Genomic DNA, 14,916 nt, shown 5'->3' with positions numbered 1-14,916 from the left:
CAATCAATAAGATCACGGCTGATATGCTTCTGCTCTGAATTCCAAATTCCCATCCATCCCTCATAACTTTTGATTTCCTTGACAGACAAGAATCTATGTAGCTTATCTTAAAAAATGGACACCTTCATTGTCTTCTGAGGCAGAGAGTTCCAAAGTCACAGGATCCATCAGAGATAAAATATTTCTCCTTATTTCTACCAAAAAGGGACAACCCTTAAATTTAAAAGAGTATTCCCTATTTCTGGGTTTACTGCAAAGAGTGAACATTCTTTTATGTCCATCTTGTAAAAAACCATTAAGGAATTTATGAACTTCAACCAATCACCCACATCTTTCTACCTCTGGTGGAAACAAGTTCAGCCTATTCAAACTTTTCACATAAAACAAGACATTCATTCCTGGTGTCAATCTTGTAAACCTTGTCTGAACACCTCCAATGTATTCACATCCTTCCTTAAATAAGGAGACCAAAACTGCACACAGTTTTGCAGATTTGATATCATTATTGTCCCATGTAACTGACAAATAATATCCTTACTCAGAAACAAAATCAGAAATTGCTGCAAAAGCTCTGTTCTGAGGAAGGGTCACTACACCTGAAACATTAACTCTGATTTCACTCTGGAGTATCTGTGGAGGGAAATCAGAGTTAATGTTTCAGGAGCAGTGACCCTTCCTCAGAAAATAGCTTTTCCAGCAATTCTTATTTTTGTTTCTGATTTTGAGCATCAGTGGTTCTTTTGCTTTTTATCCTTACTTTCATGTTCAATTTCTCACAAAATAAAAGAATACATTCTATTAGTTTATTTTAATTCACTCCTTGTAACTGCAATGTTTTTTGTTGCTCAAGCACCAGGACAATGAATACACCCTGAAATTTAGCAGTCATTCACCATTTTGAAGAATTTTTCCTGCCAAAGTGAACAACTTCACATGTGCCCACTCACGACGTACCAATGCTGGTCTGTCTCCTTGTTATGTTATTTTTACAACATACTTGGTCACCTGTCTTTCTGCAAATTTAGCCTTTGATCTCCTCATCTTAGTCATACTGCATCTATTCAAACGCCTTCAGAGCTTCCTAAAGTATGGAAACACTTAACGATTTGGGCAGCATCTAGGAGAAAAATAAAGGAATGGACTCTTACATGGACAGAGTTGTATTTATTTATTTTAATAATGAAACGAGTTGGTCACTGACAGGCGAAGGTTTCTGATCCTCTTCCATCTGTAGTTGGGAGGAACATTTCGAAAGTTGCGTTTGGTTTGAGTGCTGCAGTTTGGCCGAGAGCAGACACTGTAGCCGACGGGATAGTCCTCCATCTTCCGCGGAGAACCAGCTCCTGCTGCTCAGAGCCAGAGCCCAATCCAAGACCGGGACCGGGATCCGGCCCGCAGCAACAGAAGTGTCCCCGCTGCCGGAGCTGTTCCCCCAGACCGCGGCCGAATCGAGCGGCGTTCACTTGCTCCCTCCTCCTGTTCCCGGTAAGATTCAGGGCGAACACCAACGGCTGCTTCCCTCGGCGTCTCCGCCGGTTAAAGGCTCAGCGGGAGACTCACGTGACCAGGGTAACCTGGGGCGGAATCCCAGCCACAACCGTCCCGGGACCGGGGGAGGCCATGGGCAGGCTTTGGGATGTATGGAGGAGACTATGGGCCGGCTTTGGGATGTATGGAGGAGGCTATAGGTAGGCATTGGGATGGTATGGAGGAGACTATGGGTGGGCATTGGGATGGTATGGAGGAGGCTATAGGTAGGCATTGGGATGGTATGGAGGAGGCTATGGGTGGGCATTGGGATGGTATGGAGGAGACTATGGGTGGGAATTGGGATGGTATGGAGGAGACTATGGGTGGGCATTGGGATGGTATGGAGGAGACTATGGGTGGGCATTGGGATGGTATGGAGGAGACTATGGGTGGGAATTGGGATGGTATGGAGGAGACTATGGGTGGGCATTGGGATGGTATGGAGGAGACTATGGGTGGGCATTGGGATGGTATGGAGGAGACTATGGGTGGGCATTGGGATGGTATGGAGGAGGCTATGGGTGGGCATTGGGATGGTATGGAGGAGACTATGGGTGGGAATTGGGATGGTATGGAGGAGACTATGGGTGGGCATTGGGATGGTATGGAGGAGACTATGGGTGGGCATTGGGATGGTATGGAGGAGGCTATGGGCGGCCATTGGGATGGTATGGAGGAGACTATGGGTGGGCATTGGGACGGCATGGAGGAGGCTATGGGTGGGCATTGGGATGGTATGGAGGAGACTATGGGTGGGCATTGGGATGGTATGGAGGAGGCTATGGGCGGCCATTGGGATGGTATGGAGGAGACTATGGGTGGGCATTGGGACGGCATGGAGGAGGCTATGGGTGGGCATTGGGACGGCATGGAGGAGGCTATGGATGGGCATTGGGATGGTATGGAGGAGACTATGGGTGGGCATTGGGATGGTATGGAGGAGGCTACAGGTAGGCATTGGGATGGTATGGAGGAGGTTATGGGTAGGCATTGGGATGGTATGGAGGAGGCTATGGGCCAGGATTGGGATACTATGGAAGTGGCTATGGGAAGGCATTGGGACGGTATGTAGGAGGCTAAGGGGAGGCATTGGGACGGTATGGCGGAGGCTATGGGTAGGCATTGGGACGGTATGGAGGAGGCTAGGGGTGGGCATTGGGATGGTATGGAGGAGGCTAGGGGTGGGCATTGGGACGGTATGGAGGAGGCTAGGGGTGGGCATTGGGACGGTATGGAGGAGGCTAGGGGTGGGCATTGGGACGGTATGGAGGAGGCTAGGGGTGGGCATTGGGACGGTATGGAGGAGGTTATCAGTGGGCATTGGAGTGGTATGGGGGAGGCTATCAGTGGGCATTGGAGTGGTATGGAGGAGGCTATCAGTGGGCATTGGAGTGGTATGGAGGAGGCTATGGGTGGGCATTGGGATGGTATGGAGGAGGCTATGGGTGGGCATTGGGATGGTATGGAGGAGGCTATGGGCGGGCATTGGGATGGTATGGAGGAGGCTATGGGCATGAATTGGGGTGTATAGAGGAGGCTATGGGCTGGCATTTCAGTGTATGGAGGAGGGTGTGAGGAAGCATTTGGGTGCATAGGGTTAATATGGGCAGGCTATGTACAGACATTGGGATGGTATGGAGGAGGCTATGGGTAGGCATTGGGATGGTATGGAGGGGGCTGTGGGCAGGCGTTTCGGTGTATGGAGGAGGCTATGGGGAAGCATTTGGGTTAATATGGGCAGGCACTGCGATGTATGGAGGTGGCTATGGTCAATATTGTGGTCAATGTTCCTGAGGTTAGGGTAAGCGATGGAGCTGGAAGGGTGTCCCAAGTGTGAATCAGTAAAGACTAAATACTACTTCTGAGAAACACAAAATTGTTCATGTAAGATCTAATCTTTAATGCGTGTAAACTTGCTTTCATATAGAAAAGTTGCCATTCCCATAGCGGAGCCAAAATGTTGAGTATTTGTATAGTTGCAGTCAAATTTTCCTTCATTCTAACCCACTTGAAACAAGATTCAAGATTCGATTAACTTTCCTGATTACCTGCTGAACCTTTAGGACACCACATAAATTGAAACAGTAAATTACTTCAATCCCTATATTCCTGTTCTTTTAAATTCAAGTAGCTGATTTCTATTGAGAAGACCATGTCGAATTGCTCCTTGAAATTCATTAATGTTTCTTATTGCGCCTTGTATGAAAATAATTTATTGCACGTCCTTTTACCCAAAAAATTCCTACACTTCATATTTTGTCCTGAATTTGTCAGTGTGACCCTTCCTCTTCTGTTAGTGGCAGAAAGCTGCCTTGGATTCAGCCTATCCAAATAAGTGATCATTTTAAAGATTTATATTACCTTCACTCTCTGCTCTCACAAGAGCATAAAGATCCAAGGTAATCAAACTTTTGTCATGCTTCATTCCTTTACGTTGATACCTACATAGGAAGTTCATCAGCAATGTATCAGAAGGCAATGAAATTAATAACCAGTTAATTAATTGTAATTGTGTTATCTGAGAGAGGATTGGGATCTGGACAGTTCCTTGATTACTATTGTACAATTGTTAAATGTCAGAAGACTATAGAAAATGAACTGAAATAGGCTACTCCAGCGTTCGATCGGAGCATGACTGATCTGAGACTCCTCATGTCCACTTTCCTGCTCTTTCCCTATAATCCTTGATTCCCCGATTGATTAATAATCTTTCTCAGCTGAAATATATACAAGGACTCTGTTCCCAGAGCTCTCAGTGAAAAGGAGTTGCAAAGATGCAAAACGCTCTGACAGAAGGAAATCTTCCACATCTCAACCTTAAATTGATACCCCTTTATTCTGAGACTGGTCCTAGATTCTCCCACAAGGGGAAACATCCTCTCAGCATTTACCCTAAGTCCCTTCAGAATCATGTATGTTTCAATGAGATCACCTCCTATCCTTCTAAACTTTAGTGAGCAGAGTTCCCTCCTATTTAGTCTTTGCTCATAACACAGTCCTTCAATACCAGGGATCATCTTAGTGATCCCTCTCTAGCTACCTCCAATAAAATAAGTTTTTCTCAAATGATGGGACCAAAACAGCACACATTTCTCCAAATGTGGTCTCACCAGCGCCTTATACAGTTGCAGTAAAATATCCCTTCTACTCCAACCCACTTGAAACAAGAGTTAACTTTCCATTAGCTTTCCTGATTATCTGCTGAATATATGTGTTAAATTCAAAGAGACATCATGGAAACACACCCTGCGGTCCAACCTGTTCATGCTGACCAGATATCCCAACCTAATCTAGTCCCATCTGCCAGCAACTGGCCCATATCCCTCCAAACCCTTCCTATTCATATACCCATCCAAATGCCTTTTAAATGTTGCAATTGGACCAGCCTCCACCACTTCCTCTGGCAGCTCATTCCATACACGTACGACTCTCAGCGTGAAAAAGCTGCCTCTTAGGTCCCTTTTATATCTTTCCCCTCTCACCCTAAACCTATGCCTTCTAGTTCTGGACTCCCCCATCCCAGGGAAAAGACTTTGTCCATTTATCCTATCCATTCCTCTCATAATTTTGTAAAACTCTATAAGGTCACCGCTCAGCCTCCGATGCTCCAGGGAAAACAGACCCGGCCTGTCCAGCCTCTCCCATAGCTCAAATCCTCCAAGGAGAAAGTGAGGTCTGCAGATGCTGGAGATCAGAGCTGGAAATGTGTTGCTGGAAAAGCGCAGCAGGTCAGGCAGCATCCAGGGAACAGGAGAATCGACGTTTCGGGCATAAGCCCTTCTTCAGGACTCCTGAAGAAGGGCTTATGCCCGAAACGTCGATTCTCCTGTTCCCTGGATGCTGCCTGACCTGCTGCGCTTTTCCAGCAACACATTTCCAGCTCAAATCCTCCAACCCTGGCAATATCCTTGTAAATCTTTTCTGAACCCTTTCAAGTTTCACAACATCTTTCTGATAGGAAGAAGACCAGAATTGCACGCAATATTCCAACAGTGGCCTAACCAATGTCCTGTACAGCCGCAACATGACGTCCCAACTCCTGTACTCAATACCCTGACCAATAAAAGAAAGCGTACCAACCGCCTTCTTCACTATCCTGTGACTCCACTTTCAAGGAGCTGTGAACCTGCACTCCAAGGTCTCTTTGTTCAGCAACACTCCCTAGGACCTTACCTTTAAGTGTATATGTCCTGCTAAGATTTGCTTTCCCAAAATGCAGCACCTCGCATTTATCTGAATTCAACTTCGTCTGCCACTTCTCAGCCCATTGGCCCATCTGGTCAAGATCCTGTTGTAATCTGAGGTAACCCTCTTCGCTGTCCACTACACCTCCAATTTTGGTGTAATCTGCAAACTTACTAACTGTACCTCTTATGTTTGCATCCAAATCAATTATGTAAATGACAAAAAGTAGAGGACCCAGCACCAATCCTTGTGGCACTCCACTGGTCACAGGCCTCCAGTCTGAAAAGCAACCCTCCACCACCACCCTCTGGCTTCTACCTTTCAGACAGTTCTGTATCCACGTAGCTAGTTGTTCTAACCTTGCTAACCAGTCTTCAATGGGGAACCTTGTCGAACGCCTTACCGAAATCCATATCGATCACATCTACCGCTCTGCCCTCATCAATCCTCTTTGTTACTTCTTCAAAAAACTCAATCAAGTTTGTGAGACATGATTTCCCATGCACAACGCCATGTTGACTATCCCTAATCAGCCCTTGCCTTTCCAAATACATGTACACCCTGTCCCTCAGGATTCCCTCCAAAACTTGCCCACCACCGACGTCTGGCTCACTGGTCTATAGTTCCCCGGCTTATCCTTACTACCCTTCTTAAAGAGTGGTACCACGTTAGCCAACCTCCAGTCTTCCAGCACCTCGCCTGTGATTATCGATGATACAAATATTTCAGCATGAGGCCCAGCAATCACTTCTCGAGCTTCCCACAGAGTTCTAGAGTACACCTGATCAGGTCCTGGGGATTTATCCACCTTTGTGCATTCAAAGACATTCAGCACTTCCTCCTCTGTAATATGGACATTTTGCAAGGTGTCACCATCTATTTCGCTATTTTCTATATCTTCCATATCCTTTTCCGTACTAAATACTGATGCAAAATACTCATTTAGTATCTCCCCCATTTTCAGCGGCTCCACACAAAGGCCACCTTGCTGATTTTTGAGGAGCCCAATTCTCTCCCTAGCTTTCTGTGTTTCGTGCACAAGCACCCCAAGTCCCTTTGTGTTGCAGCTTTTTGCAGTTTTTCTCCATTTAAGTAATACCCTTTTTTTTGTTTTCCTTCCAAAATGAAGAACTTCGTATTTTTCCAAATTATACTCTATTTGCAACTTTTTGTCTGCTTACTTATCCTATCAATATTCCTCAAAACTGTTTGTATCCCTCTCGCAACTTTCCTTTCCCTCTATTTTTGTGTCATCTGCAAATTTGACTACAGTATACTTGCTTCCTTCCTCCAAATCATTCAAATATATTGTAAACAGTTGTGGTGCCAGCACTGATATCTGTGGAATCCCACTGATTACAGGTCGCCAACCTAAAAAAGCATCCCTTATCCCCAATTGCTGATTCCTGCCCATTAACCAATTCTCTAACCATTACTACCCCCAACACTGTGGGCTCATTTGAATTAATGACACAGAAGACACACCGTGAGAATTACTAATGGCTTATAAGAGCCAAGCACATAGAGTCAAAGAGACAGGCCCTTTGGTCCAAACTGGTGTTAAAGAACCGGTTCAAGATGGCTCGGGGAGTCCCTCATGGACTCAACCTGTAGCCTCTCTTGGTTCATCCCAGAGATTGTACTCTGGTAGTCTGGAATAGAAAACTCTTACAGTTTAGTTCAAAATATTGTCTTTATTTACAAATGGCATCAATGTTACACTATAATATAGATACCTACAAGCCAGGCTTGAGCTAAGATTCTAAAACCATTAACAGAGTAGTGGCGCCAGCACTTACCCCGAAGAGCATTCTCAGGCTACTCCACTTATTGCTGCAAACAAGCTGTATTTATACAGAATTTGGTATTAAATTTACAAAAATGCCACATGTCCTTAATCAGATAAGCAGCAATAAAATGGCAAATGTTCACAGAGAAAGAGAAACTTATTGACAGGTCTGTGTATGCTTGACTCATTAAGTTACATGCACATCAAAGTGGGAAATTTTAATCCAGCCAGACCCAAATGGCCAATTTGTTTTGGCTAGTGCGTCATAACGAGAGACTAATGAAAAAGTCATGAGGTAATCTTGCTCAGCTGACATGTTCAGTATCATTGACCTACAAAATGGCTTTTTCTTTTAAAATCATCTCAGATTTCCAGAATGCAAATTAAATTCATAACATTCCTGGATCTCGAGCTCCTGGGAACAACACACAAACTTTCAATCCATGACACCCCAGTGTTTACTCAAATCAGATCATAAAGGGTTAATTTTCCGCCAGCTTCCATTTTCATTCTCTCTCTCACTCACGCTCTCTCTCCTTCGACCCCTTCATTCAGTGAATGTAATTTACAGAAGAATGTTTTTTCTCTCTCACTTACGCATTAATATCTTCCAACTTCCTTATTGTCAGTTTTTTCCTAGCATGTAAAGCTAATGAGACATTCACATTCCAGCACAGTCAAGATGACTGGGCGGCACGGTGGCACAGTGGTTAGCACTGCTGCCTCACAGCGCCAGAGACCCGGTTCAATTCCTGACTCAGGCGACTGACTGTGTGGAGTTTGCACATTCTCCCCGTGTCTGCGTGGGTTTCCTCCAGGTGCTCCGGTTTCCTCCCACAGTCACAAAGATGTGCGGGTCAGGTGAATTGGCCATGCTAAATTGCCCATAGTGTTAGGTTAAAGGGGTAAATGTAGGGGTATGGGTGGGTTGCGCTTCGGCGGGTCGGTGTGGACTTGTTGGGCCGAAGGGCCTGTTTCCACACTGTAAGTAATCTAATTTAATCTAATCTAATCATGAGAGAACTGAGCTTCATAAACTCAAATCTGCTCACTGTGATATACATGAAAATGTATCAGGATTGTTATATTACTTGCATATTCCACTCAGCTTATTAAATTACAAGTTCTTTTCCTAAAGAGTATGAGTTTTGTTTAGAGTCTTTGATATTATCCAACAATTTAGTTATTCTACATCCTATTGTGAAATATGCGTCTCTGGCGTGAGAAGGAAGTACTGCCACACATTCCGTAAGTGAACAAATGTAATCACCTTATTTACACCGATCCAAGATTTACACAGATGTCCCAAATTCCTCTGAACAAGCATTTTCACACCTGTGTAGCAAATGTGTCACATTTATGGCTACAGATTTTCTCACTGGTCCATGCTGACCAAAATGTCCATCCATGCTAACTCCATTTCCCTGCACTTGGCCCATATCCTTCTAAATCTTTCCTATCCATGTATTTGTCTAAATGCCTTTTAAATGTGAATGTACCTGTCTCAATCACTTCCACTGGCAGCTCATTCCATATGGGTACCACCCTCTGTGCAACAATATTGCCCCTCAGGTTCCCTTTTATTCTTTCTCCTCTAACCTTAAACAGATGTCCTCGATTCTCCAACCCTGGGAAAGAGACTCAGTGCATTCTCCTATCCATGCTGGTCGTGATCTAATACACTTCTATAAGATGCCCATAAGTCTGCGCTCTAAAGATAAGAGTCCTAGCTTATCCAACCTCTCCCTATAACTCAGATTCTTGAGTTCTTGCAACATTCTTGCAAATTTCTTCTGCACTCTTTTCAATTTAATAACATACTTTCTCTGGCAAGGTGACCAAAACTGAACACTATACTCACAAGTGCAGCCTCACCAACATCCTGTACAACTGCAACATAACTTCCTAACTTCTATACTCATGGCTTTGACTGATAAAGGCCAGCATGTCAAAAGCCTTCTTTGCTGCCCTGTTTACCTCTGACTCCACTTTCAGAGAAGTATGCTCCTGGACTCCAAGTTCCCTCTATTCCACTACACTCTGTAAGGCTCTACCATTCATCATGAAACCCCTACATTGATTTGACTTTCCAAAATAAAAGACCTCACACTCATCTATATTAAGCTCCATTTGCCATTTCCCAGCCCACTTTCCCAGTTGATCAAGGTCCCTGCTGCAATTTCTGCTAACCTTCTTCACTTTCCACGAAACTGCCCATTTTAGTGTCATCTGCAAACATCCTAATCATGCCATGTACATTCTCATCCAAACTATTGATATAGATAACAAACTGCAATGAGCTGAAAATGTGTTGCTGGAAAAGCACAGCAGGTCAGGCAGCATCCAAGGAGCAGGAGAATCAACGTTTCCTGAAGAAGGGCTCATGCCCGAAACGTCGATTCGCCTGCCTTCCTGAAGAAGGGCTCATGCCTGAAACGTCGATTCTCCTGTTCCCTGCATGCTGCCTGACCTGCTGCGCTTTTCCAGCAACACATTTTCAACTCTGATCTCCAGCATCTGCAGTCCTCACTTTCTCCTAACAAACTGCAATGAGCCCAGCACAGACCTCTGAGTCACACCACTAGTCACAGGCCTCCAGTCTGACAAGCATCCTTCCACTATTACCCTCTGCTTCCTGCCATCAAGTCAACTGTATCCAGTTTTCCAGCTCTATCTGGATTCTATGTGATCTAACCATCCAGAGCAGCCTACCATGTGGAACCTTAGCAAAGCCCTTACTGACATCCATATAGATCATGTCTACCGCCCTGACCTCATCAACCTTCCTGGTCACTTCATCAAAGAACTCTAACAAATCTGTGAGGCATGATCTCCCACGCACAAAGCCATGTTAACTACTCTGAATCAAACCCTGGCTTTTCAAATGCATATATATCTTAACCCTTTGAATCTTCTCAAGTAACCTACCTACCACAGATGTTAAGCTTACTGATCTATAGTTCTCAGGTTTTTCTTTGCAGCCCTTGTTGAATAAGGGCACAACATTCACTACCCTCCAGTGTTCCAGGACCTCGCCCATGGCTAACAATGATGCAAAAATATCAGCCAGCCCCCCTGCAATTTCTTCTCTAGCCTCTTGCAGGGTTCTTGGATATATCTCTAAAGCAACTTGTTTGGTCAAACAAGATAGTTCTTCAACTGACCATGCTAATTGCAACTGCATAATAGGTATTCTAATCAGAATAAAAGCGAAATGTTAACAGAAACTTTGAGAATGAAATTTCTCTTTGAACAACAGCAGTAATATATTCAACATATTCAAACAAATATGAACATGCAAATTAAAAGTTAAATGAAGAATTGCATACTCAGAAATAACTTATTTCAAAGATAAATTTTTTCAATGTTTGTCCTCAATGGAGACTTGGAAGTGTGTAACTTCATTCCCTATTGGCAGTCACGAATTTTGTATTCCGTGTTATAAATGTTTAAATGCTTACAGTGGAACTTGGACCTGAAGTATATATCAGACTAGTTAGGTGTTTAAACAACTGAGTTCAGAGGGAGAAATATATTTTTCAAAGCAAAATAATTATTTACTGTAATGGAAGAATCCAATACCTATGTTTGAGTCACTAGTAATCAAGATTTTATTTGGTTTATGTAATAGCAAATGGTACAGAGATAATCTGTTGGTTTTCTAATGGTTGACTGATTCTTTGACAGTGCACCCTTAATGTTGAGTCTGTTTCTTACAGGATGGGAGAGGGAAGATGACTGCATTCGTATTCCCTGGTGGTATGTGGAAGCTCACACATCTGCCTCCAATTATCAGAGTTGCAATCTAGTTTTCTATTTGAACAACAGGATCTCTGAAAATAGCTTGTGATGTTAAAGACAATTCCTCAGGCAATCTGAATTCTGATGATTTGGCTGTATCAACAATAATAGTTTGCATTTATGTAGTGTCTTTGGTGTTGAAATATGGACCAAGGTGCTTCCCGGAAGTGTACAGTTATCGGACAAAATTTAACATCAAGCTGAAGCAGGCCATGTTAGGAAGAGTAACTAAATATTTGACCAATCAATGAATTTTAAGGAGGTAATGAGGTCAAGTCAAAGCACCTAAGGCTTGGGATCTAGATGCTGAGTATGCAGCTGTTGGGATGCACAAACGCAGCATGGAGGAAATAAGAATTCTTAAGAGTTTCAAATGTTTGATGAAGTTACACATAGGGAATGACGAGATGATAAATGCATTTAAACCCAAGTTAAGAGTTTCAAATTCTATTGCAAAGGGAAACTGGAAGCCAGTTTAGATCAGCATCAAATATGGGGGTACTTACCACTCAGAATATGGATGAACTAAAGTTCATTCTGTCCTTTTAGTATTGATCAAGGTGGGCAATGTTTCATAAATGGAAGCAGGCAGTTTTATGACAGTTTTCTCCTTTTTCTCAGCAGAAAACTAGTTTTTTTTTCATTTAAAATTTGGTTGAGACCAGCAAATTTGCATTCTAATTTGTTATTTGTTACAGGCAATTCAGGAAAGAGTTTGACATTGGAAATATGGAAGTCAAACCCAAAGGTGAATTGAATTATATGTGTTTGAAACATTAAGAAAAACATTTGCATTTTTTGTGAAATTCTAAACAATTTTTCCTTATTTTTTAAGATTACACATTCCCCAAAGACAACTATTCCAATTCAGTGTTTCACTTAACAAGGGAACACCTTGAACTGCTGGTGATTTGGTCGCATTGTCATGGTAACCAATGCTCATTTACTCCAACCTGGAGGGAGATTGTTGAAGAACACCAAAATGGAATCCTGGCTATTCTATGGGCATGTGAAGCTGGTCATTCCTACCATTGGTGGACTGGAGGCATGTGTCAACTACCTTGTGATCAAGATAAATCCAGAGCCCAGTTGCCTTTGAAATCCAAGCAGTTCGAAGATGTGTTAGTGTCAGCTGTTCAAATAAGAAAGCCACATAGAATTAAGACTACTGATGGTGATTTAACAAAAGAAACTAATTCATTTGATGGCTCTTGTAAGCCTTTTCTTCCTGCTGACAATAAAACAGTCCGAAATGGGGCATCAGTTTCTCAGTTTCCTTCAACACACCAGTCGTGGAGAGAAACTGGAATGCTTGATAGTGACAAAGGGAAATTAGGTATTGATGGCACAATGAGTGAAACAGAAGTTGGCAAGAAACCAGATATCCTCCATATAAAAACTGAAAAAGAAGAGACCTCAGATTTTAATGACCAATGTGTAATGAAAGCTGAAAACAGAAATCAAAGTCGAGAATTGAAAAAATATCACTTGGGTAATAGCTCCTTAGTTGTAGGACAATCAGCTGGACACAATATATCTCCAAATGAAACATGCAGTGTATCAAACGGCTACAGAAAACGGACATCAGTTGATGATCAGTGCTCTGGTTCATCATTAATGTCTCATTATAATAATGGCAAAGTTCACATTGCAGAATTACACCACTCCCCCCATCCTATATCCAGAGGGTCTTGCTTAACTGGAAGATTGATAGAGAATACCATGAAACCATCGGATATGTCAACTGGAGAGTACTGCGTTGGGTCAGCCAAGCTAGCAAATCATGACCAAAATGGATCGAGTCTAGGGCCACTTTTAGATTCTGAATGTGTCAGGCCCTTAACCCATAATCGTATAACTTCTGACATTGATGACCCTGAATTACAGTGTGATCCTTCAGAATCATCTGGGCAAGAGGGAGTACTAGGTAACAACATTTTAAAAATTCCATCATTGAGCCAAAGTGTTCCATGAGTGATTGTGTATTTTGTCATTCTCAGTTATTGTGTACAGTTTTGGTCTCCTGAGCTAAGGAACAATATACGTACCACAGAGGTATTGCAATGGAGGGTCACCAGACTACTCTTTTGCAGACAGGAGTATCCTCTGAGGGAAGATTTGAGGAGACTAGGCCCATGTTCTCTGAGTTTAGACAAATTAGGTAATCTTATTGAAACATACAAATCTCTTAAAGAGCTCAACAGAGTAGATATTGTAACAATGTTTCCTTGGCTGATCAGTGGGGTGGGGATGTGGCAGGGTAGTTCAAAACCAGGAACAAAGTCTCAGTATAAGGGTAGATCTCTAGGAATCTCTTCACCTTGGGCAGTGAACCTTTGAAATTCTCTACAGCAGAGGACTGTGAAAACTTTGAGACATTGAGTACATTCAAGACAGAGACCAATAGATTTATAGGTATTGAAGACATCATGGATTTGAGTATAGTGTTGACAATGGTATTGACTTAAAGATCAGCCATGATCTAGTTGAATGATGAAGCATGCTCAAAAGGTTGATAGCATCCTTCGGTCCTACTTTCTGTTTCTATGTTGCTAAGTTTTCATTTAACCAGATGTTTTAGTAACTATGCAAATATACTGCATGAAGTCATAGAGATGTACAGTATGGAAACAGACCCTTCGGTCCAACCCGTCCATGCCGACCAGATATCCCAACCCAATCTGGTCCCACCTGCCAGCACCTGGCCCATATCCCTCCAAACCCTTTAACTGAAAAAATAATATATTTTCAAAGAACACGCAACATATTTGTGAGCCTTCATCCAATCTTGATAGTTCTATCCTCAAAAAAAGTTATCCTATGATGTTAGACAGAAACTTTGTTTTTGTATCACAATCTTACTTCTGGAGTCATGGAGATCTAAAGCACAGATAAAGCCCTTCAGCCAATTGAATCCAATCAGTATAAACAACCATCTAACTATTTTAATCCCATTTTCCAGCATTTGTCCTGTACCCCGGATGCATTGGCATTCCAAGTGCACATCTAAGTACTTCTTAAATGGTGAGGAGTTTTGCCTCTCTCACACTTACATGCAGTGAATTTCAGCTTCCTGCCATCCTCTGGCTGAAAACATATTTTCTCACATCTTTTCTAAACCTTTGACCCCTTAACTTAAATTTATGCCACTGGTCATTGATCCCTGCATCAAGGGGAAATGTTTATCTATTTACCTTATCTAACTCCATCATAATTTTATATGTTTCAATCATGACATCTCTCTGTCTTCTCTGCTCTGAGGAAAATAATCTCAATCATATTTTTCATAACTGAGACTCTCCAGCCCAGGCAACATCCTGGTAAAACTTCTTTGCACCCTCTCCAGTCCTATGATATCCCTCCTATAATGTGGATCCCACACAATTCTTAATTGCACACAGTTGTGATCTAACCAAGGTTTATACAGTTCTTGCATAACTTCTCTGCTCTTAAACTCCAAGCCTCAACTAGTAAAGGCAAGTATAAAATTTGCCTGCTTAACCACTTTATCAGTTCTGATAACTGAAGGGGACTGGTGTTCATGCACACTAAGGTCCTGCTGATCTGTGGTCCTTCCCAGGGTTCTACCATTCATCATGTGTTCCCTTGTC

General features: G+C 42.8%; 1 protein-coding gene across 7 annotated transcripts in view; it reads left to right on the top strand.

The window, feature by feature from the left end:
* The first annotated feature begins 1,315 nt into the window (after nt 1–1,315).
* LOC122554724 (uncharacterized) overlaps nt 1,316–14,916 on the top strand; it is a 39,573-nt gene continuing 25,972 nt past the window's right edge. For 6 of the 7 annotated variants that reach the window (XM_087990623.1, XM_087990622.1, XM_087990625.1 and 3 more), the window contains exons 1-3: nt 1,316–1,485; nt 12,004–12,053; nt 12,141–13,232. In XM_087990623.1, the coding sequence (XP_087846749.1) occupies nt 12,035–12,053; nt 12,141–13,232 (1,111 nt within the window). In that variant the 5' untranslated portion in view covers nt 1,316–1,485; nt 12,004–12,034. Of the gene's footprint in view, nt 1,486–11,223; nt 11,264–12,003; nt 12,054–12,140; nt 13,233–14,916 lie in introns of all 7 variants that reach the window. The other variant, XM_043700100.2, reaches the window with a different exon arrangement.

Source organism: Chiloscyllium plagiosum, unplaced genomic scaffold (genome assembly GCF_037043375.1).
Source record: "Chiloscyllium plagiosum isolate Xiang-an unplaced genomic scaffold, Cpla_swu_hap1 HiC_scaffold_9, whole genome shotgun sequence".
In the NCBI taxonomy this organism is placed as follows: domain Eukaryota; kingdom Metazoa; phylum Chordata; class Chondrichthyes; order Orectolobiformes; family Hemiscylliidae; genus Chiloscyllium; species Chiloscyllium plagiosum.
Note: the sequence above shows the minus strand (reverse complement) of the source record. Positions and strands in the feature narration are given on the sequence as shown.